A 24140-nucleotide genomic window follows, 5' to 3' on the forward strand; every position below is an offset into this window, starting at 1 on the left:
GGATTTGTGTTTTTCACACTTTGAATTTGTGCCACAGTGATACTTATATCATGCTTGTGTTGTATTCTTTGTTGGATACAAACAGGAGTTTTTTTTAACATGTTTTTGGTGTAATGTATGTTTAACTTTTTTGGCCATTGTGCACACTATTTATGTATGTGTTGTCATATCACAGCCCTTCAGAAGTTTACAGTGGTAAACGAAACACGTTGGCTGTCTCTTCGGCTGAAATGTTTGGAATTTTGAAACCATGTGACGTTCTTAGAAAATAAATAAAAGAAGATGTGGAACAGTGGATACTTTGATTGGACTTTTGTATTCTTACTGTTGGATGGTGCACTGCTACTTATGTATATTTTGGTGTTCTGGCCAGAGTGTAGAGTAGTGGCTGAAAACCCATGAAATCACTTTGCAGGGTCTGCGAGAGTTAATGCTGAAAAGAAAGTTTTTTGGACCATTGACACACCTGGGAAAACATTCTTTAGGTGACATATTTGCAGGAAAATGTATACATCAGAAGAATACATTTGTCCTAAAGCAGCTAGGGGGCAACTAAAAGGGACAATGAGAGATGGGTCTAATGGAGAACTGCAGACCATACTATGGAGAAGAAACAGGATATGTGTTTCTTCCACTTGTCAACTGGCAAAAACCGGGCAAGATTATTTTGTTGTACTGGATACTCTGACAGAAGTAGGAGAAGTAATAAAGGTAAACATACTTTTTCTGACCACACCAATACAGAGCTGGCGTGAGAAGTTGGGAACATACACTGGGACATATTTAATTGGCACTTTGAAGGCGTGAAGAGCTGTTACGAGAACATGTGCAGAAAATCAGGGACACCATCACAATGTTGTGCGAGTAAAAAGGTGGAAAGGGCATTGATAAACCAGGATGTGGTCAAAATATGGTTAAGTGGACTTCTGTAGCCACTGTAAAAACATTTTTGGAAGTCAAAATAAATATGGAACTTGCTTAAGTGGAAGAAAAGAATCACATTACAAACAGAAAAAATGCTGAGGAACATGAACAAACAATGGGTTGCTGTATGCCAAAAACTAATAAAGCAGAATTCGAGCTGTGAAGTGCTACATGAGAGAGAGAGAGAGAGAGAGAGAGAGAGAGAGAGAGAGAGAGAGAGAGAGAGAGAGAGAGAGAGAGAGAGAGAGAGAGAGAGAGAGAGAGAGAGAGAGAGAGAGAGAGAGAGAGAGAGAGAGAGAGAGAGAGACATAGATATAATATATATATATAAGTGAGAGTCATGAAACAGCTAGGAGCCTTAAAGTTGCCTAAACAGTCAATTGAGAGTTGGAAATACCAAAAGAAACTCAAATGAGCAGTTAAGGGATTAAAACCAAACAAATATATTGGACTAGATGGATACTTGATAAAACTTGTTTTAAAACATTCATGGACTTACTAGTGCAGTACATGATGGAACTATTCAACACATTCATCTGAATAGAGGGGTGAGGAAGTCACACCCACAACATGAATTCAGAAAGCAGATGAATATGTAAAAAAGAAACAGCTAAATGCAATGCACATAGAATAGGTCAATAGCACTCAAACACAGATGCAAATATTACAAGCGTTATAGAGAACAGGTTTAAAGCAATATTACAATCATCATCAGAATCAGACTAAACTGGGTTGTTATTAAAGGACTCCAAATCCACACTAACAGAAACATGCTTGATAGAACAGGTCCAGCACAAACCACCATGTGAGCGGCGTCACAACGAATGGGGAGAAAATGCTTTACAGAACTAACTGGAAAATGTTTTGAGAAAAATAAGTGTGGAAGAGGGTTTTTGAAAGTGGGTGACAAACGGTTCTTAACCTAGGGACTGTGATGCCTACTTAGGTGTTCACAACAGCTAATAAAAATAAAATAGCTCAATAAAGACAGAAAGAGAAAGAAACAGAGAGAAGGAGGGTGTGTGTATAAAAGTCTTCACTGGGAAATTGGTGTCATTACCTCAAGCACTGATATGTACAGAGAAAAAGAGCATGTATTAGGAGCAAAAATGGCAAAACAATATGCCAGATTTCAGGTCCAACGTTTTCTGTCAAATTGTATTTTTGTATTTCAAATTTGTGAATAACATAAAATAATTCATCATTTGTGTATCTGCTTCCTCTATACTGGATTCTGTATTTTTATGAGGTTTATATTGTAACAATTGCTTAGGTTGAGGTCCCTAGCTTCCACTAGTTATTTCTTTTTTTGGGGAGAGAAGGGGGCATAAGTCAAGGACTGATAATTACACACAGCAGCACTGCAGAGCGTTAACTACAACAAACTTCAAAATCTTAAAGTGACCAGTGAGACAGACATATTGGAGTTTACACTCAAACACTAAGGAAAGACCGGTTCACTGAGAGCTTTCACTTATAACATCTGGTTGAGGTAATAAGAAGTGTTAAAGAGAGAGATTTACAGATATATGCCCAAATGCGCAGTCAAGCAGACCACACAGGTGATTGTGATCTAGATAGAGGCACTCTGATTGGTAACCTCAGACAGAGATATTAAGCTTCCATGTATATTCAAAGCTGCTGGTGAACGGTGACTTAGAGAAGGCAACAACTGAATAAATCAATTAGCTATTTATGTTAACATTTCTGCAAGCCCACAGAGTTGTAGTTGCTTGAAGACAGAAACACCTCTGGAATGAACAGTGCAAAAACATACACATTGCAACACAAAAATTGACAATTTCCTACGAAATGTACACATAGCTGTAGGAAACACATGTTTAGCCACTGGTCTCGGAAAGCAAGTTTGGCAATGGACTGTTAGGAAATAACATGACATGTAATTTTACAATCTTAAGCATTTATTCATGAGGGCGTGGGCCAGGCAAGATGACTGAATAGACTTCTCTCGCTGAGCATTGTCTCAAGTAATTTAAAATCCTGCATTAATCCTATTTTCATGCGGCCACCCCATCCCTCCGTCCCCCACCCCTTATCTGCCCTAAATTGGTGCCGGGCACCTGTTTTGAAGCCTTCTGATTATTCACTTGTGGCAACCGGGCCTCTATGTGACTTATCGGCAATGAGGGCAAAGTGGGATAGCAGCCGTTGGAGGAGACACTGAAGATTTATGGACCGTCAGCAGCCTTGTGTCTCTATTGGGAAGCGTATCTTAAATTGTGCCCAACGGCGCAGCAACCTTCAGGATCCCATAAAATTGAGGACACCGGGGAGCCCTTCAGACAACGGCCGCCCCCAGACTGCATTGCAGAGGTGGAGGAGTGGCCAAGGGCCAAGCGGTTCCATTCGCCGCAATGGAGCTTGGAGCCCTGGAGTTAGTGACACCTCTAGCCACTATAGTGAAGGATAAAAGCTCCAAGACTGCACATGCAAACAAAACTGTCAATTATACTCATTCATTGCCACCTCCTATGCCAGGTGAGTAGGGAAGTACCCTACTGGAATGGGGATGGGTCTAGTGAGACTACCCCGTTGATGACAGACCTCATGGTGGTGGATCGAGGAATTCAAAGCGAAAGTGGTCAATAGGATTGACACGGTCACTAGTGATGTAAACCTACTCCACACAGACATAGGTAAAGTGTCTGACAGTCTTCATATAGCAAAACGAAATGTGGAACCCCTACAACAAGAGGTCCGCAGCTTACATACCACCGTCTCCGACCTTCAAAAATTGACAGCATGCCTAGATGAGCACCTAGAGGACTCTGAGGGGTGCTCCTGGAGGAACAGCTTCTGCTTTGTTGGTTTTCTGGAGAGGACGGAGGGACAATCTACTGAGCTGTTCCTGGAGGACTGGATAACCACATCCCTTCAAGTTCTTCACTATCGAACGGGCCCACAGAGCATTAGTTCCCCCTCCCCCACGACAAAATCTGAGGTTCCTTTGAGGGCCATCAGTGGCTGCCTTTTTAATTTCCACGATTGTGACACCATTCTTCAGTAGGTCAGAGAGCAGGGTTCTTTGTTGTTTCAAGGAAGACCAATATCTATATTTCTGGACTAAACTTGCCTCCCCTCCCCCCCCCACCACCAGGATAAAGAGTTTCCTGGATGTTAAAAAAAAGTTAATGAGAGATAAATTTGAAATATAACTTACTTTTTCCTGAGAAGCTCAGAATGCAACATGAAGTTTCAGTCTTACTCTTTTTTAGCTCCACAGAGGCCAGTGATTGGCTGGATACCCCCACCCTAATGAGGTGGCAGGGGCAGGCCTTCAGCCAGCATGGAGCTGGGTGAAGGTTATGGCAGAGCTGCCCAAGGGATCAGGGAGAGTTGGCTGTCTGTTCTCTGTTCAAAGAGTTGATGTATTGGGGTATTGTTTATTGGTCTTGCATATGGCGGATCCAACTGCAGCTTCTTAATCAGCAAACTGGGGAGATGTTGGAGGCATGGCTGTTCTTGTTAAGAGATTTTGGGGGGAGAGGAGCGGGAGGGGAGGAGAGGGACGACTACTAAAACTGGGTGCTGATGGACCAGGCAACTAAACATACGACATGAAATGTCTGCAGTAATGCCCAGCTGGAAAAATGTAGACGAGTGCATGCCTAACTTAAACGTTATAAGACCTCCATTACATTTCAATAAGAGACACATATCTGGGGTGACTATTTGATCTCCCTAAAAGCGTTGGACAGGACAGATATATGCCACCTTCTACCCTGGATACACCAGAGAGGTACTAAAGCTGGGTGGCTCTAGGGGTCCCCCTTTGTTCACCAGGACCACGTCCTGGATCCTGATGGCTGGTAAATAGTCCTATATGGGTTGTTGGATGGACATAAGATTTGTTTGATTAATGTGTATGCACCTAATATCGAATGTCCTGCCTTTTACACTACCGTGGCTCGGGCCGCAGGCCCCTTCCTTGCAGCTGATATAATTATGTCAGGAGACTGTAATTGTGCTTGAAAAGACAAAGTGGACAGGAACCCACCCTGACAGCATACTAAGCCCCTTATGACAGAAACACTAAGGAATATGCTGCACGAACTACACCTCAGTGACGTCTGGCAGGCCCAACATCTACAGACTCAGCAGTTCTTCTGTTACACTCAAGCTACCAGTACCCATAGCAGGTTAGGCTATTTTCCGGTGTCCTAGCCCCTCAGGAATCCAAGTATTGCCTATCTGCTAGTGTGGCAATCGGCCCACTCTCCCAGGATTTTAACTCTGGGGAAAGGTAATGGGAGGCCCCTGATCCCACTCCGGCGCATGCATGCGGAGGAGTTGTTGGACACACAATTTGAACACACAGTTGAAAGCACACTAACACACTATCTTCAGGAAAACTGGGGGTACCTCGAATAGTAAGGCTATGGATTGGGAAGCGAAGTCCGTCCTCTGTGGGGTTTGCCTCAAGACGACCTAGGGGGGTCTGACAACAACTTGAGACATTCAGGTCCGTGGGCGTGCTCTGGGGGCCACAGAAAAATACCTACCTGCACACCCTGAATGACTAGGGGATGGAGTGATACCCATAAATCCTTATTAGACGACTGGTGTAGATTAGAAAAGCACACATATACGGCGTACCATCAGTGCCTTCATGAAGAGGGAGATAAGACTGGAGCCATGTTGGCCGGACTGGTCAAACGGGGGGAATACAGAACCCTTATCCTCACTATGATAGACCAAACCGGACACTTAGTCAGCAGGCAATAAACAAGGTTTTCCGCTCTCATCTCAGTGTCAGTTATGCATACCACACACCAATCCATTCAAGTTATATCATTGTAGGTGCCTCTTCCTAATATTACCCCCCAACACCCGGGATGCCATGGAGTAGATCTTGGCTGCGATCCGAGCCTTAAATATATCTAAAACACCAAGGAGCAATGACCTTTCTGTGGATTTTTATCGTGGATATGCACACACTTTGGTGGATAAACTGCTGGAAGTCTATGAGGAGTCACTCCAGCGGGGCAGCCTTCCTCCCACACTGCGAGAAGCCCTCAGTAATGGTCCACTCACTGGGCAAATATCACAGTGCACTCAATGTATGGGCCTGTCTCTTTCAAACTCTGATGTCATGCTGCTGAGCAGTGTACTAGCAGTACGCCTTCTTCCGGGCCTTTCCTTCCTAATACATTCCGACCAGTCTGGGTTTATCCTTAAGAGAGATACATTACATAACTTATGACTGCTTGTCCAGATCTATCACCTTGATGATGCCATTGCCCAATCGCTTTTAAATGTCGAACAAGCATTCGAAGACTTGAACTGGTCGTACATATGGCACATTCTGAAGAAATTTGGGATAGGTTAAAAATGTATCCAGTGGGTTCAGTTACAATATACAGCACCGTGGGCCCGAGTGCGAACAGGTAGGGAGGTATCAGATTTGTTCACCCTCTAAAGGGGGACACAACAGGAATGCCCTCTCTTGCCGCTCTGATTTGTGCTAGCGATGGAGCCTCTGGCGGAGAGGCTTCCTCAGACAATGAGTCCCTGGGGAATCACAATAGGGGAGACCACCCATGTGGCCTTCCTATATGCTGATGACGCCCTGATATACCTCAATTGTCCAAACCTATTCTGTACCCACACACATGAATGTAATGCAGGAATTCCGGGAGATTTCTCGATTGAAGATGAATCCTTCTAAATCCAAACTTAACCCTCTGGAGTCTTTGACTGAGACACTGTGTGATACTCTGCTGTTGTTGGAATTTCCCTGGGACCTGAATGATGCTCCCTACCTAGGGATTTGCTTGGCGCCCACTGAGAAAACCTTTTTGGACCTCAACAAAGGCAGGGTAAGTGTAACCACAGGGGCTGCGTGCCTCCATGAGGTTCTGAAGAGACTTACCATTATCCCTCATGGGGAGAAGTGCAGTTGCAAAAATGATACTACTTCCTCAATGTCTCTATGTACTCAAAAGCACATTCTATGTCATCCCAGATAGTATTTTAAAATGACTGATAGCCTCATTGTTGACTTACTATGGGGGGTACAAACACTGACGAGTGGGTCTCCATGCTAAAACGGACGTGGGTTTGAGGGGGGTATAGAGGTTCCAAACATGGAGCTATATTATATGGCTGTGCATTCCTAGGGAAAAAACCCTTTTAAGGGGCTCACATGCAGATGGGGAGCTTCCTGTGTTACTGATGAGCAGTTCGAGCCCCCATTCCCCCCGCCCCCAACACACCTGATTTGATCAGACAGGTTGCAGACATTTGGAAGGGAATAGTTAGGAAAGCGATCAGCTGGACACCTTATGCATCGGACCTACCCCTCTGGATTCTGCAACCCTTTTGCAAAATAGCAGAATCCAGGTCTACCAACAGATGGAGGTTGCACTACTCTGGGGGACTTGTACCCAGAGAGATGCTTCATACCAATAGCCGATACGGTTGAGACATAAGTTGGTCTCCAGCGAAATCCTACAATTTAGGAAAGTCTCTGCCATGGCAAGGGAGATATGGCCTACGTTCCCAGACGCCCCACCTTGTTGCGGCACATTAACTATGCTTTTGGCAATCGCGAGGGACAGTGGCTAGTCTCACATACCAAAGACGCTTCTACTGATCCGGTCTAAATGAGAAGATTTAATGCCGGAGCCACTGTTAACGAAAGGCTGGACCGGTAATCACAATGGGTTACCATCTAGCTGGATCCAATGCACACTTTAAACTAATACAATTTCATTCAAACTTACCTTTCATCGAGGACCTTACAAGCAATTTACCCTATGTGCCCCAGCACATGACCCCGATGTGGTGGTCCGAGAGCAGATTTCATACACATGATATGGGAATGTACAGTTCTATCAACATAATGGAGCTCGATCCTGGAGGCCCGTAATAGAGCCTCCGGATGGCAAATACACTTAAATATGCATCAACTTATATCAGGCCTTATCCCCTTCCCTCCTAATAAAAAGATAAGCAGATAGTTTGTTCTACTGGCTCTCACGCCAGCAAAACATCAAATAGCAATAAAATGGCCCCCCAGATTTGCAGAATAGCTACAAGGTGTTACCGAATGGGCTGTGGCTGAAGAGGTCTGAATGAAGCATGTCCATACGGATGATAAAGTAGAGTATGATCTCAGAGCTCAATACCCTTATAGAACCTCCCTCTGAAATCCATACAACTGATGGAGTGCGTAGCTGAGATATAGATCATACTATACTGCAACTGTCACACACATCAACTGATAATTACGCTTCTTAAAGTTTCCTCATGGATAGCTGACACAAGAGCTGGGGGGAGGATGGGGAAATTATGTGTGTTAGAGGAGATGTTATTTATGTTTAAGAACCAGCAAATGTGATCTTTTTGTGATGCGTTTTCTCCTATTAGCACCTAGATTGTAAGACGGTGTAATGTAGTTTTGCATTGGTCTTTTTTTTTTTTAAAGTCAATAAAGATCATATTAAAAACAAAATAAGCACTTATTCTAAATGTGTCCGTATGTGTGTGCTTACTGCTGTACTTTACAAATCTCAAGTAACATAAAATATCTGTTACTGTCCTACTATGATGAGGAAGGAAATACAAACTAATGAGGCAAGACACATTGAAAAGTCAAAATGTTTAGCCGGAGACACAGAATAGCTAAGTTAACACATGGCTGCCTTTCAGTGCGTCAAATGTATACCTTGAAAACACCTGGTTCCACAAACGTTTCCAGGACTCACATGAGTATGTGATGGAGACGAGAATCAATGTGTTTGCTGATCAATGTATTGAATAGTTACAGTCAGACTATTGGATTCACCCGTTTCTAAAGATTATATAAAAGTGGATTTACCATAATCGTTGCAATCTCCTCTGGGTTATCTCCATCTAGGTCAAATCTGAAGGTCACCATTTTTCGATTGTGTGTCTCCAGCTGACATTCAACTACACGGTCTCCTTTATTTGAAACCTGCAAGCAACCATTGATTTAGTGACAAATGCAATATCTTTTGTAACATCTAAGGGGTGGGGACGTAATAAAAACCTGGGTTAAATCTTGGTACCACAAAAAGATATGACAGAACAACATGATGTAACAAAAGTGGCCTACTGAGAATGATAAGTAGGAAGACAAGAAATTCTAAAATAGCAAGACCTAAACGGTAGCGCATTTTCACCATGTTTATCCTTACGTTCACCTATTAGGAGGAGCTTGAATAACAGTAATCACCATTTACTCAGTTGCACTTGACTGACTCTAAAATCACTGTGCTACACAGGCAAATTCATTTTTCTAAATTCCTCCTAATTGTTATAATTAATCACAGGGCAGTCCATTTATTAGAATATGTTGATGTTTCGATCCCTAGTTTGTATGCGACTTAGAGAGAGCTTTCATCAAGACAGGGCAAATGATGCACCTAAATCTGCAAAAACATATTTGAAAATGAATTAACTTGCAAACAGATATATGTGGGGATACCCAACGTAATAAGCTAATGAAACCTTCAACACGACTTAACTCAGCTATGTTTCAGAATCGAAGCAATAGGGCCTCACAATGGTGTGGATTGTTTTCCAAGAAGCTGCTTTACGTATTTCTGAAATATAAATGTTTCTCAGCCAGGTTGTGGTAGCTATTTGTCTTCTAGTGAAATGGGCTTTGGCACTCCTTGGTAAAGTTTATACATCATTTGATAACATAGGGATGTGTGGGCTATGATCAAACAACAATTGGACGTTTTTGAAGTGGTCAGACCTTGGTGGATAGGACTGTAGTCTGACATACTGCATAAGGCTTAACTGAGGTGAAAGCTACTAGGAAGGCAGTCTTCCAAGAAAGATGTTGCATTCATTTTGATAAAACCAAAGTGAGGAGAATCCCAAGGAGGAGAAATATTGAGGAAAGACGCTTTTCAGGCCTCCTAAAGTCTTTAATGACAGATTTTGAAAAAAGATACACAAGTTCATCATTTTTTGCAAGCTGAAATAGTAGCAACATGGAGAAGAATTGCAGCTTTGACTTAAACAGATATAATCAGTATGGAAGAATGACAGTCACCTGGATGTTGAAAGGATTGTAACCATTCAATTGGTGCCATAAACCAAACCTCTTCCATTTAAAGAATAGCAAGCCATAGTCGAAAAACACTTGGATTTCTATAGAATATCCATGCAGGACTGGGGGGATTTAGATGTCCATAGTTTAAGGACCTAGGAGACATGATGGCAAATTAAGGATCTCAGATTCAGGTGAAGTAACAAACTTATCTGGTTAAACAGCTTGGAAATTCTTGCCTTGATTGCACGACATTTGTAACAAATCCGTAAACCAGCAGTGCCTTAGCTTGCTCTGGTATTCTGGACATGAAGTCTTGGCCTTTTTAGTTTTGACATAGTGCTGAAGAGAACTACCACTGGATTCCTCCAATCGGAAAAGGTCTGATGAACTCTGCTGTTGCCAGTTTGTCATTTTTCTCATAGAAGCGGCTTAGACTATCCACTTCTAGGTTTAGAAAGCCTGGCAGGCGTGTACTCACTGAATCCTGGATAAGGCCTATGACTATATCTTCTGTGATTCAATTTATAAAAGTGCTGATCTTGTGCTCACTCGCTTGTTCAGGCAGTAATTGGTGGTTGATTTGTCAGCTTATAATATGAATAAAAATCTTTCTACTCCTCAGAGGCAGTAGGCAGGCTTTGAGTGCTAGGACGAATGCCCTGTGTTACATGTAAATGATGTGATTCGGAGCGCTCCTTCTCTGACCAATGGCCTTGCACAGTGGAGCTCACCATACTGACAGCAATGCATCTCTCACAATCATTTGAGTTAGATGTTTATTCTGGAAAGGGAATCCTTGGAATAAACACGCTCTCTATCATCACCACGAAAGAACGTGTTTAAGTCGTTGACAGGCAAGATTCTGCAGTATTAACTGTTCTGTACAAACAGCAAGAGAGGTTTTTATGTAGCTTCACATTCGAGGCAATGGAAATGTAGGAGGCAATGGACCCTAGGAGGGGGGAGATTTGTTAGGCTGTCAGATTGGATGTTTTCAGGATTAGATAACCCTCTCTACTCCAAAAGATACACTTTTCCTTTCACTGTGCTGAGCACTGCCCCAGATAAGATAGTATTTAAGTGGATGATGAAACATTATTAAGTAGACAAACTAACAGCGACTTTGTTGTTTGAAAGTCCTGATCTACTTTTTGTGAATCTTTACCAGCCAATCTTCTAGGTAAAGGTATATGTATTTTTTTGACATCGAAAGTGGGCTCAAACTAATACCATGCACTTCAAAAAAGCTCAGTGGAGCGAACTGCAAATCGAAAATAAACACCAAATATTGGTACTGCGATGGTCCTACTATGAACCTCAGGTAGTTCCTTGTGCTTTTCAGAATATGGAAGTAGGTGCTCCCAGATCTACAGTGTACATCCAGTACCCTTACCAAAGGTGAGGGGAAAATCTGATGAAGGGTAACATGCAAAATGCTTCCTTTTTGATCAATCTGTTTGCCATACAGATCCATGACTACTCTTCAGACTTTTATTCTGAACCAGAAGAGATCATGATTACATCCTGTTTCCAGTGTGTGGGGCACAAACTAGATCCACCTCTTTAGAAGTATGGAAGTTTTTGCCTAGAGTGACCAACTGAAACTTTACTGCGGGCATTGGTGGAATAAGCAGTGACAGTTCACAAGAGCCGGAAAAAAACTGATTTCATGAGAAGCCCTAAAGAGACAGAATGCAACTTCACTTTCATAGTGTAATGCCTATCCAGAAGCACTGTTCATTATTACCTAGACATGTAGGCAGCAGTTTGTGTTATAAGCCATGCAATGCAGTTTTCAGGAAGGTATTTTCAGAATTGGAAACAGTCTAAAATTGGTAAACTCTTACCTGCAATTGACTTTTTGGAGGGTTCTGTGCAACATATGGACATGCTGGAAATTACTTAACTGTTTATGGTAATCATGAAGATCCCAGGACGAAGAATTCAAGTTACTAATCTCTTGATTGGGTAAATTAATGGAGTAAAAGCCATGGCGGTGGCACAGAATGATAAAATGGCTCCAGTGGGTTCAAGGAGAAGGTATTTCAGATGGTAAGGGATTTCACGTCTTCCCTCCACTATTTACTGATTTATAGTCATAGTATTCTAGCAAGCAAGTGAAATAGTGAGATCCACAAAAATGCTGGAACTCCTTTACACTACTGTGTAATTTACCTTTTCCTTATAGTTCCTTTCTCTTTTGAAATGTGAATGGAAAGGCTTGTACTTTGAAAAAGGGTTGAGCTATGTCCCTACTAACAACTCATCATGCTTCAAGACACACGTCTGGCTTCTCCAACTAGGGCAACAATGGGGGTACAGCTGAACAGGGACAGAACCAGCAGTGCAGATCTCACAGGTTGGAAGTCGGTACCACAGTATAAGTGCCACCAAAAACTATTGTCCATGTAAAACTGGCCCTCTGACCATAGCAAACTGAGGTATTCGTATAACTTTTACATTCAGATATAGCACAGGAGATGCAAAATGAGACTAAAGTAAAATTGCAAAAGAAATTGTGCTGCACTTTTGGATAACTTATGATGTCCCTCATACAATTATGGTAGATTTAGTCTCCAGGGGAAACTCTATAGTAACTCTACTGGAGTTAGGCCAAAAGTAAGGTTGCATATGGTGGTTTTAGAGGCCACAGGTGTCTGTCAGTGCCTCAAACCTACTTACTTACTCGTGCCTACTACCCTTTCTGAGATATAGATCAACCAGCCAGAGCTCTCCAGCCATCTCTGCCTGGGCTGTTCTTTCAATTGGATGCCAGGTGTAACCCATCTCCTTGCAGTCAGCCTCAATGCCAGGTGTTTCTTGGCCTTCCTCTTTTTCTTTTCCCTGGGGGGGTTTAAGGTGAGGACTTGCTGGTGGTGTTTGCTGCAGGCTCATGGAAGGTGTGACTGATCCAGCCCAAGCGTCTTTTCATGAAATCTTCAAGAGCAAGAAGTTGAAAAGTCTGGTGCCATAGGTCATTGCTGCTGCTGGTGTTTGGCTAGCGGATTTGGAGATTTTCCCTCATAGAGGACGTTGATGAAGGTTTGGACTTTGTTAGTGAGAGTCACTGCTGTCCTCAAAGCTTCTGCTCCATATAGAATGACCGATGTTATGTTGGTGTTAAAAAGCCTGATCTTGGTAGTAGCGTTAGGTCTTTGGAGCTCCAGATCATCTTTACGTGAATGAAGGCAGCCCTTGCTTTGCAGATTCTTGACTTCGACATTGGTGACTCTGCCACTCTGCCTGTCTATGACACTGCCCAGGTAGGTGAAGGACTCAACATCTTACAGTGTATCACATTTAAGAGTGAATGCAGATATGCTGGCCTGGTTACCCTTCAGGATCTTTGGTTTCCCCTATAGATGTTAAGGCTAAGTTGTGCTGCTTTGGCTGTCATTTTCTTGGTCTTCTCTTTTAATCTACAAATGGGTATAGGAAAGTAGGGCCAGGTCATCTGCAAAGTTCAGGTTGTTAAGCTGCGTCCAATGGATCCCACTTCTCCTTGCTGTCGATGTCTTCATGATCCAGTTTATGGCCAGCAGGAAGATAAAATGAGAAAGCAAAAAACCCTGGTGGACTCTGGTACTCACTTCTTTGAAGGCTTCTGGACAGTTGCTTCAATCTGTTCAGGATGACTCTGTTGAACACTTTGCCTCGGGTTGATAGAAGAGTTATCCCTCTGTAGTTTGAACACTTATTCAGGTGATCTTTTTTGGGGCTCTTGATCAGATATACCTCATTCCATCTTTTCTCTTCCTAGATCCTTCCAAGCATAGGGTAGAGCATGTCTGCTGATGTTTCAAAGTCTGCCTTCAGTGCTTCTGCAAAGATTTTGTCAGGTCAGGCTTCCCATTTCTCAGATGTTTGATGGTGTGCTGTATTTCTTCCTTGGGTGGTCTGCAGCAGTTGATTGTTAAGTCATTGTCAGCTGGCTGCAGGTCTGGTGTAGACTGTGGCACGGGCAGGTTCAGCAGTTCTTCAAAGTGCTCCACCCATCTTTGTTGTTGGCCTTCGTTACATAGGACTGTCATCCCAGTTTAGTCAATAATAGGTCTTTTCTGGCTTGCTGTATCTGCAATAGAATTTCCTTGTTATGGTGTAGAGTTCTTTCAAATTTCCATGGCTTGATACTTCCTGGACTTCTCTGGCAAAACCATCAATAAATTTAAGCTTGTTTGCTCTTAAGCTTCTCTTTGTTCCTTGTCAGTTTTGGCGTATTTGCCTTAAGCGTTCGGTTTTTCTGCTCTCGTTCAGCTGGTGTTGACTGCAGCTTTCTTTTCCTTTTTCGCTTGGATTCTGCAGACAGTCTTGGTGGAGATCCAGGCTTTTTGCTGGTTTTTCTTGGGACCCAGTACCTCTTGGCAGGTTGATATGACTGTTTCTTTGATCTTCTTCCACTGGCTTTCTACTGGGTTTTTGTCTTCCTCTAGTTCTTGCAGGACTAGAAACTTGTTACTGACACTTACTGAGTATTCACTCTGTTTCTGAGCATCTTTGAGGAGGGTGGTGCTATATCGCTGGTGTTGGTTTGTCCATTCCATCCATGCTTTTTCAGCTTTAGCCTGGTCACAACAAAGTGATGTCTGACGCCACATACATTCCTCTCATTACTTTAACTGCCTGCAGGGCCCTCTGGAACTTCTTGGCCATGAAGACATGGTCAATCTAATTCACTGTTGAACAGTCTGGTGGAACCCACCTTGCTGTGTGTATTCTTTTTTGTGGGAATACACTACCACCTTTCAGCAGTCTATTTAGGGCACAGATATCTGCGAGCCTTTCATTCTTGTTCATGTTGCTGAGGCCATGGTTGCCGATGACTTTGTCAAACCCAGTGTTGTTACTTCAAATCTTGGCATTAAGGTCCGCCATCAGAATGCTGATGTCTCTCTCATGTATTTCTCCAGAATGGACTAGAGTCTGTTGTAAGATGTTCCTCCAAAACCTACATGAAACAATCTGCTAAACTTCTTTCGCAGCTAAGAAGATACAGCAAATTTGTAATCAAATAAGAACTAAAACAAAAATACACAAAAATAATGTTAAACATCCCCTCTTTTCTGAGGAAGGTGTGCAGTATTGAAAAAAGTAATCTACTGCACTTTTTAAATGACGCTAAAGCACAGCTTGGTATGAAAACCAGGTACAGGCTGACATTTCAAATAAAATGTAAGAACTTTATATTGCAGGTGCTTGCCTGCATTGGGACACCTACAACATCACTGCTTAACTTTGAAGTGCGTGGTAGTGGGGAAAAGACTTAGGATCTATGCTTAGTTAAACTAAGTAAAAACAGAAACATTAAACTTGCACTGTATTTGGACATCTATGGGTAGTACTACATGACATTAAGAGAATAAGCGACTACTCACATTAAGGATTCTGAGTTTTGGTCTAGTAATCTTCTCATTACGTGAGCGGCTTCGCACAGACCTTCGGCAATGACGTTTTGTTGTTCTCCCTTCATGTCTACTACCAGCTGCAGGAATGCCCTCATTTCCATCACTCAGACCAGACGCAATGTCTGAATGGGCACTGTGAATGAATGTCCATATTATCAATGAGATGCAAATGCAACACTTTCCAGTTTTTCAAACAATTAGGCAAGCACACATTAGAATCTTAAAAATAAAAACAGCTCTTTATGTCCTATTTAATAACATTTGCTAAAATGCTAATTAGTTTTCTGTTGATTTATAATAATTCTGAAAAAGATATTGGATGGTTTATTTTTTCCTCATCATTAGCATTTAATTTGAAAATAATTTTCAAACACTTAATAGGAGAGAGGAGCCCTGGTGCAACAAATAGTCTAATTAGAAAATACCATAATAAAAACTGGAAAACAAACTGCCCAAAACGTTTTTGATCCCTCAGGTTCATACTGATAATGAATTTAAAGGGCTCTATTTGGAAAACAGGAGAATTACCCTGCGTATATGAGCCGCCTACGTGTAGAAAAAGGGAAAGGTTTGTTTATTAAAACAATAGTTTTGCAACTTGAGGTCAGTCTAGAGTCTCATGTTGTGAATAATCCTTTTTATCTAGTATTTGGATTTAGAAAAGCATCTTGTAAACTTTCAGATTAAATCTTGGGTGTCAAACACAGATACTCTCATGACGCATGACGACAGTGACCGGACTCCATGATGGCCAGTTAGTGGAAGCTATATTCAGATTGCATTTTTCATGTCATTATATAACATGGTTAATATCATGAGTATGTTAGAATGTAGCAGTGCCATCTTAAGGATTTTTGTGGCTAGATTTGTGTGTGGGGGGGGGGGGGGGCATCTGAGGAGCGCAATTTAAATCTGTTACTCATTTTCAACTAATTCAAGATGTGGGCATGCAATACAGTATTTAATTGTACAATAAACTTGTCATTTGTGACTGGGATTTTTCTGTAATACTTACATGTTACATACAAGCTAGGCCTCAAAGGATGCTAACATGAAAGTCCTAACTCATATTTTCACCTAAAAACCAAAGGTTACAGGGACGTTATAGTTGGGTTCAGATTTTACATGCACAAAAGCACAGAAATTCAGCAGTTATAGTTAACTCAAGTAACTATAACTTGTGCCTGAGGTAACTATGTCTCTTGGATTCGCCATGCAGTTTTCTCATTAGTAATTCTCCTGCAAATGTTAAAGTGATATTAGCAAATATCTCATAGAAGATGTCATTAGTAATATCTGGGGTCATTAGCAGTGGTTGGCGAGGGAGCAAGTAATAGTTACCTTAGGGCACATCCCATCATTGCCCTCCTGCTTAGCCTCTGACAATAGCTTGCTGCCCTTCCCCTCCTTTCCCCTGCCCTCCGACTTGTGTGTGCATGACCCGGGTCCCTCTTTTTTGACTAACATATTCCATGGACCTGCCACTGCCTGCCCCATCTACTCTGAGTGTCCTGTTGAGCTCCCAATGCCCCTCCCACCTGCCTAGGATGGTCAGAGGGCTGTGGCATGTTTCTGTCACCTCCATCCTGCCTGTCAGAGTTCCACGCTCCTATTCTCTATCCCCTGTCCTCCATTTTGCTGCCACTCCTTTTTGCCCTCCATGCTCTGTTGTGCTAAAACTGCTCCTCCTGCCTGCCATGTGGTCTATTTTGAAGCCCCCTGCCATCTCGTCTGTATTCAGGCCCCTCCCTCTAGCTCATCATGGCCACTGTGCTGCCAGTAACTCTCCCGCTTGCCATGCATGGTCTTCTGTGATGCAACAGCCCCTCCCACCTGTCCTGTGTGGTCATCTTGCAGCCCCAGACCCCTCCTACCTTCCCTCCGTTGTCTGTGTGTATGCTATTATAGTCTCCCTGTTGCACTCCATGGTGTGTTTTGCTTCCAGTGTCCATCCTGTCTGCATTTTATCCTAAGCTAGCTGTTCCTACCCTGCCCATTGCCCCCTGCCCTTTGTTTACCATGTGTAGGCTCCTATCTTCTCCCTCCTGCTGTCTGGTCTGTTGTCATGCCCCTACACCCTCCATGGTCCGTTATGATGCCACTGTCCCTCCCTTCTCTCCAATATGGCCAGCTTGCTGCCCATGTCTCTTTCCACTGTGCTTTCAGTTGTGAATGTGCATGGCCCTGTTCCCTCCCCATTGGTTTCTATGGTCCGATGCGCTGCACTGCCATCCTGCATGCCATGTGTGGTGTATTGTGATGCTGCAACCCCTGACTCATGCCCAGTAAAGTCAGTTTGGTGCCCCTGCCCATCTCCCTCCTGCCCACATCCGAATCCATGTCCCTACCCATTCCTACTGCTCTCCGCGATCCAATGTACCATACTTGCCAACGGGAATTGATTTTTCCATTGACCTACATTTAAAAAGAGGAGATTTTAGGCAGGAGTCAGATAAAATCATACCCATTTGGGCTTAAAAATAGCTGGGAGTCTCCTGCCTGAATCGGGCCTGTTGGCACGTATGGTTGTAGTGCCACTGCCTCTACCTCCTGCCCTCAATGGTCTGCTATATTGTCAAAGCCTCTTTTGCCTGTCCTGAATGGTTGATTTGTTGCCCCTGCCCCCTTCCCCTCTATGGTCTATTGCAATGCCACTGCTCCTTCCGCCTCCCCAGCGTGGTCAACTTGTTCCCTCTGCACCCTCCTCCCTGCCCTCAATTATCTGAGTCCTTGCCCTTGACCTCTGCCTCCCCACAGTATTCTAATTAACAACTAGATTGCTAACATTCAATACTTTTTACAAAAGTGTGGCACGTCTTGTAGTGTAGCCATTTTTAATATAGCTTCATGCACGTTAGTTTAACATACTAGGCCGCTGTGCACTTTGCCCTAGATACATTTTATTCAGCCTCGCACTGTCATTTTACAATAACCAGTTTTACGGTCTTGTTTTTATTTCCTTCTATCACACTGTTTAGCTTAGTTCAGCACTGTGTTCTCAAATAATGCATTCTTGATCGCCCTGTGTTTCAGTCAAGGCTACAGTCTGGTACATTGCCTGTAAATGTGGTAGAAGTTTAGTCTCCAGTATTCGTAGAAAATACACATCCTTACGTAGGGACATTTTCTTAGAACATCTGCGTGTTAGTTATAAAAACACTTCCTAGTCCTAGTACAGGTCAGAGGGAGATTCCGGCCAGGAACCTACAACTCGATGCTGACTGCGTCGTTGCAGATGCTGATGCAGATTACAGGCCTTTGCTCAGGTATGAGGGCTGATGTTCTCCCGGGGGAACCTGAAAGGCAGGCTTAGAGCTTCACATGCTGTGCTCAGAATATAACTCAGAGAGAACATAATTTAGTGGGAGTATGATAGCCTTATTCTTGTGCTTCACTCTCATCGTTACTATTTTAATCCTGTGTTGTGTAGTTCTGGTTATTGCAGCTCACGCTTTGCTATCTAAAATGCAGTCGTTTTATTAAACCAATCTTTAAAACTTAAACTGCCTTTGTCATTTCTATGTGAGACCGCACTGTGTATGAGAGAACCGGTTGTGACCCGAGTGACCATGACTTCCCTGGGAAGTGCTAAGATGTCACGCTCGGCTGCCCAATTGTCTCTTCCCTTCGGGAGAGATGAGGCACTGCTAGTTAGCCGGAGCAAAACCTGGATTTAGAGTGACAAGGGTCCTTCACCGTGGGTCAGACTCATTCCCCCACCCTGTGAACGATCTTGCCGCTCAAAATCCAGTAGTCTCATTAGGATAATGAGAGCCTACGCGACAGTCTGACATCTTGATGTAACCAAAACTATTACCTAAATGATTTATTTTAGAAATAATTTTAAAAAAAGGTCTTATTCCCATAGAAATGATGGTTAGTGCACTAAAAAGCTAAAATTGACATTTTCTTGAATAGAGAAAAAGCACTTTTAAATTATTTGCTATCTTTATGTTTTTTTTTATCCAGCTGATCACTTGATTATATGTTATACTTAGTGGAAAGGATGTGGCGTTGCGGCCAGAGCTGGAGACTTTGCAACTGGAGAACCAGGTTGGAGTTTCAGCATCAGCTCGACATCCTGTGATCCTGGACAAATCACTTAATCCACCCATGGCTAAAACCAAATTGAATGTGTCCCTGTGTAATGTAACTGATGGTCATGTAAAGCAATCCAATACCTTCATGTCAAGTCTGCGCTATATAAAACTGCAATAAAAATAAAAAATAAAGTGTTTTGCACACTTTTGCCATTGGGCTATACTTGGGTGATATTTGGGCTCTTTTTATTCTTTGGTGGCCATCTTGGGCGACTTTTGTTTGTTTCGAAGCTCCCTAGTTTTTTCATTTACTGCAGTACACTCAGTAGAAAATGCTGTGTTTTCCACTCTGATTCCACCAAGATGGCTTTCAGATGTGCCACACTTTGGGCATAAAGTCAGAATGTTAGCACTCTAGGTGCTCATTAAAACTCTCTAGTAAAAGTTTTGATAACCAGGGAGGTAACTGCCAGTCTGCTGTTGATTTTGCAGGTTTCAGTCTGCATGTCAGAATGTTTTAATGAAATATGAGAAGATATTTGAGAACTCACTTAAAACATTCCTAATTTTTCTTTCTACAACACTAACCACAATTTTGTTCAACAAAATGAACCCCTCATTTTGTTACTTTCTAAATGAAATGTTTTAAGTTTATCAGTTTGACTCAAAGATGGCTTCAGGTGTGCCACACTCGTCATAAGTAAGGCTGTTAGAGCTCTAGTTGTTCTTAAAACACTGGGAGGCTGCAGTAGAACACAGGGGAATCAACTGACTGCTCTTGTTGGAAGCTCATGTTTTACTGAAAATGTCAGACTTCATTCTAATATGGCTGAGAAAGATAGTATGAATTTACAGAAAATCTGCTCTCATTTTGGCTTTTGGAGCCCCTTTCATAATCTTTTACGGGACAATCATGAGAAAACAATTCCCTCTCAACATGATTCACGAAATCCTAGTAGAAGGCTTTTTCACAGGCTAAAAGCACCATAGAATACACCACAATTCCCAAAATTAGTATGGTATTATCAACAAATGATTTATATTGTAACCAAAATATACGATAGCCCTTTACATGTTCTCCTTTTTGTGACCCTCAAAACCTGCCATTCACTACAATGCATTTCAATGAGGTGCTTTCACGTATATTGTTCCCAAGATGGCTGCCTACACCTCCAGTTTGAAGTGCTGATAGCCAATTAGATCTCACCATGAGATCTGTGCCTAGGCTCCACCCAGATGTCTATATTTTATTCCCTTTAATAACGCCAAAACTACTGAACTGATTCACACCGAATAAAAAAGCACCAAGATACAGCTTTCTGCCAAATTTGGTGTAATTCCGTTCAGCGGTTCGGGATGTAGTTGTGTCTGAAGGCCCTGTGGTAAAATGTATATGGGGGAAAATGCATTTTGGGGACCCCCCATTTTTCTCAGCCCCCACTAGACAGATCAACGCGAAACTTTCAAGACAGTAGATGAACTGATGTACTAATTATGAAAAATTCATGAAGATTTGTCAGACAGCACCAAAGTTATTGGCAAAACAAAACACGTTTTTCCAACGATGTGGAAGATGTTAAAACATTAGTTGTGTAAAAAAAAAAAAAAAAATGGAAAACTGGGAAGTTTCTACACTAAAAGCTGCAGAGCTACATTTAGTGATTAGAACTGAAAGACCACCTTTGTTGCGTACAAATCAGACAGAGGCACTGTTGGGGTTCGGGTGTGAGAAAACAAGCAACTGTGCAGGAGTTTTTCCTCCCCACTCTATATAAAATAATTCGGTAATAAAGTATTAAGAGACAAAAAGATTTGGGAGGGGCATACGCGAGTGCTGATTACTGAGGGGACATGTCAAAGCATCTCTGCTTGATCAGTGATGCAATTACTTTATAGGGTATGCAGGAATACTTCCACAGGTTGTCCTACAAACTATTAGGGAGTTCTAATAACAGTGCCCTGACACAATCATGAGGCTGAGAACACATATGTATATATTAAGTCGGGACTAGACTAGTCGAATACAGAATACAGAGATTTGGGCCAGTGTATGCTATTTGTTTTTCTAATGTTCATTTTATTTCATTTTATGACTTATGAGATTCATGGACGAACAGTACATAATAACTATATTTGAAAAAATACCAACAACTGTGTTTGTGTCTATTATTGCTACAGGCAGCCATCCTTTTCTACATGCAATACTTCCTGTGCAGATGAGTTACTTTCACAGTGTTATACTCCTAACCTGACTCTGAGCATAACCCGTTATAGAGTGTAGTGAGAGACACCTGTCATTCCCCTCCCCCTCCCCCCGATCGGAAGAGGGTATGCTACATACTATTCCTCATGGGGATTAAGAGATCGTCCCAGGATGGGAGATTCAGATTTTTTCATCAGAAATTAGGCATGCAAAAACTGTCAAGAGATCAAGCTGTCTGGCTCCACTAACTAAACAGTACCACACAAAACCCTGAAAAGCACTAAAAGTAATTCTATTTGTACTTGAAATTAGATTTTTTTTCTAACAACTGCAATATTTTACATGGAATTGAGTGTCTTCAGTACAAATAAGTCAACTGCCCACAGCGATCTGAATTGAAGCTTTAAGTGCTGGCCATTTGTAATTACATATAAACCCTGCTCTTTCAAACTGACATTCATGCTTCAAATGGAAAATCAAAGAAGTGCTCCAAGGATTCTTCACCACTTCACTTGAGAAAATTTGATAATTTGTTTATTTCTCCCTTCCAACAAACAGGAAGGAAGTGTAATTGCTTCAGTACAGGTGAGATGTGTTTGTTTGGGTACTCAACATACTAGACGAACAAGCAGCATTTTGAATCATTTAGGAGTTAGTTCAACATTTTCAAAGGAGCATCTCCAAAATCAATGAGAGACTAGATAAGGAAATTGATGACAGGGATATAACCACAACTATCCAAAAGAGGAAGGATAAGACAAGACTTGGCAGTAGGAACAAGCAAAGCATGAGGGGGAATTAGCCCACAGTATCTTCAGTCACTATTCCAAACCTACATTGCTAATCACACTCTAAGATCCAGAGATGCCAGTCGGGTCATCCGGAACAAATTTAACCAAAAATCATGAGGTAGAAAGTCAATATGTGTTGTAGGAACCAAGCTATGGGAAGCACCAAGATATAGCTTCCTGCAAAATCTCACAAATTGATATGCCTTTCAGGTGGCTGGTTTGTAGTAGTGTATCACCTTAATTGACACAGCCCCAGGGTGGGTGATACCTCTTCAAATGTTCTAGTTTTTTTTCTTGGTTCCACAGATCACACGGTCATCTTGCCCTCCATGTATAGTGTCAAAGTTCTAAGTGTTGAAGGAAGAGGGTTCCATGCAGAAGGGGTCATCCCAAAGAAATAATGTCGTTGGGCAGTAGTAGTTCTCAACTTTGGTGTTTCTAGTAGCAGAGAACTTTGACTTCTTAAACCTCTTTGACTACCAGGAATGGTATGTAATTCTGCAAGGTAGAGTTGTGTTATCATGGGGAGATTGTCGACAAGTCCACAGATTTTGAATTTAGTTCGGGATGAAGCTGGCTGCCATTGTAGTTTATAGAGGACATAGAAATAAGATCACTTTTACCAGCAGAATGGACTTACTTATCATCCTAATGGTTTGAGCTGGGCCAACAATGTATGACAAGGATTGAGGAACTTGAGCCAGAAGAGAACGCCACAATCAGTGCTTGGCTAGCTGTGTTTGGCAGGGATAAGTATAGAGATGAAAGCTGGATGCTTTTGAAATCTTGTGGATTCAGGGGTCAAGTTGAGAGCTGGACTGAGTGTGAAGCAGAGCAATTTGACTCATGAGGATGATAAGAGAGAAAAGCCATGCTGAATTAGAAAGGTGAGAATACGGAGGTTAAATCTGATTTTGGCAGTAGTTGAGAGAAGGAAATATTCAGCTTCATGCTGGTTGCGAAACAGGAAGTTCTGATTTGGGATGGAATGTTTATTCCGCATGCAGAATTGGTGGAATCTGGTGACTCCCTGTTACTCTTGCCAAGCGGAGTTCAGGCCAACTTCCAGCAATCCCAAATGGTGGAATTTGTTCCCCTCAATGTTTCAGAAATTTGAGCTGGCGAGTGCAAGACTTTAACCTCCCCAAGAGTGATTTTGCTGGAGGTGCTCAATGTAGAGATTAAAGTAACGAGTGGGTGCTAAGATGAAGACTTATGAGACCCAGCAGGATAGAATTTCTACGTTAGGAAAACTTTGAACCAGGTTAGAACAGCGTCACAGAATCTCATATGGTGTTCAAGTAATTGAATGAATTGTTTGTGGTCAACAGTATCCAAGGCAGCTGAGAGATCAAGAACAATTAGGCAGGCACTGCCTTTGTTGAGAATATCTGGATCACCAAAAAGCTTCAGACTTGCCGCCTTGATGCAGAAGCTGGGCCTAACCAAATTAATGGTGAGCTCGGGTACAACTGTCAGAGATGAAAATATTGAGTTGGACAGTAACAATTTTTTTTAATGGCCTTGCGGAGCCACAATAGATTCGAAAATGGCTGGTTATCTGTGAGACATAGCTGTACATCAGTTTTTTTTTATAAAGGGGTAATATGACCAGTTTTTAGTGATTATGGGAAAATAGGCTGAAATGGTGTTGTGTGAGCAATTGGAGGATATTATATTATGAATGGAGTCAAATAATTCTTCTGGAGTGAAATGGGTGAATCAATC

The 24140-nt window shown here is 42.2% G+C and overlaps 1 protein-coding gene across 6 annotated transcripts in view; it reads right to left on the reverse strand.

The window, feature by feature from the left end:
• The window catches only part of WNK1 (WNK lysine deficient protein kinase 1), a 669373-nt gene that overhangs the window by 194219 nt on the left and 451014 nt on the right, over nt 1-24140 (reverse strand). For all 6 annotated transcript variants that reach the window (XM_069228121.1, XM_069228119.1, XM_069228120.1 and 3 more), the window contains exons 12-13: nt 15349-15511; nt 8768-8884 (exon numbers count right to left, since the gene is read on the reverse strand). In XM_069228121.1, the coding sequence (XP_069084222.1) occupies nt 8768-8884; nt 15349-15511 (280 nt within the window). The remainder of the gene's footprint in view (nt 1-8767; nt 8885-15348; nt 15512-24140) is intronic.

Source organism: Pleurodeles waltl, chromosome 4_1 (genome assembly GCF_031143425.1).
Source record: "Pleurodeles waltl isolate 20211129_DDA chromosome 4_1, aPleWal1.hap1.20221129, whole genome shotgun sequence".
NCBI classification, from domain to species: Eukaryota; Metazoa; Chordata; class Amphibia; order Caudata; family Salamandridae; genus Pleurodeles; species Pleurodeles waltl.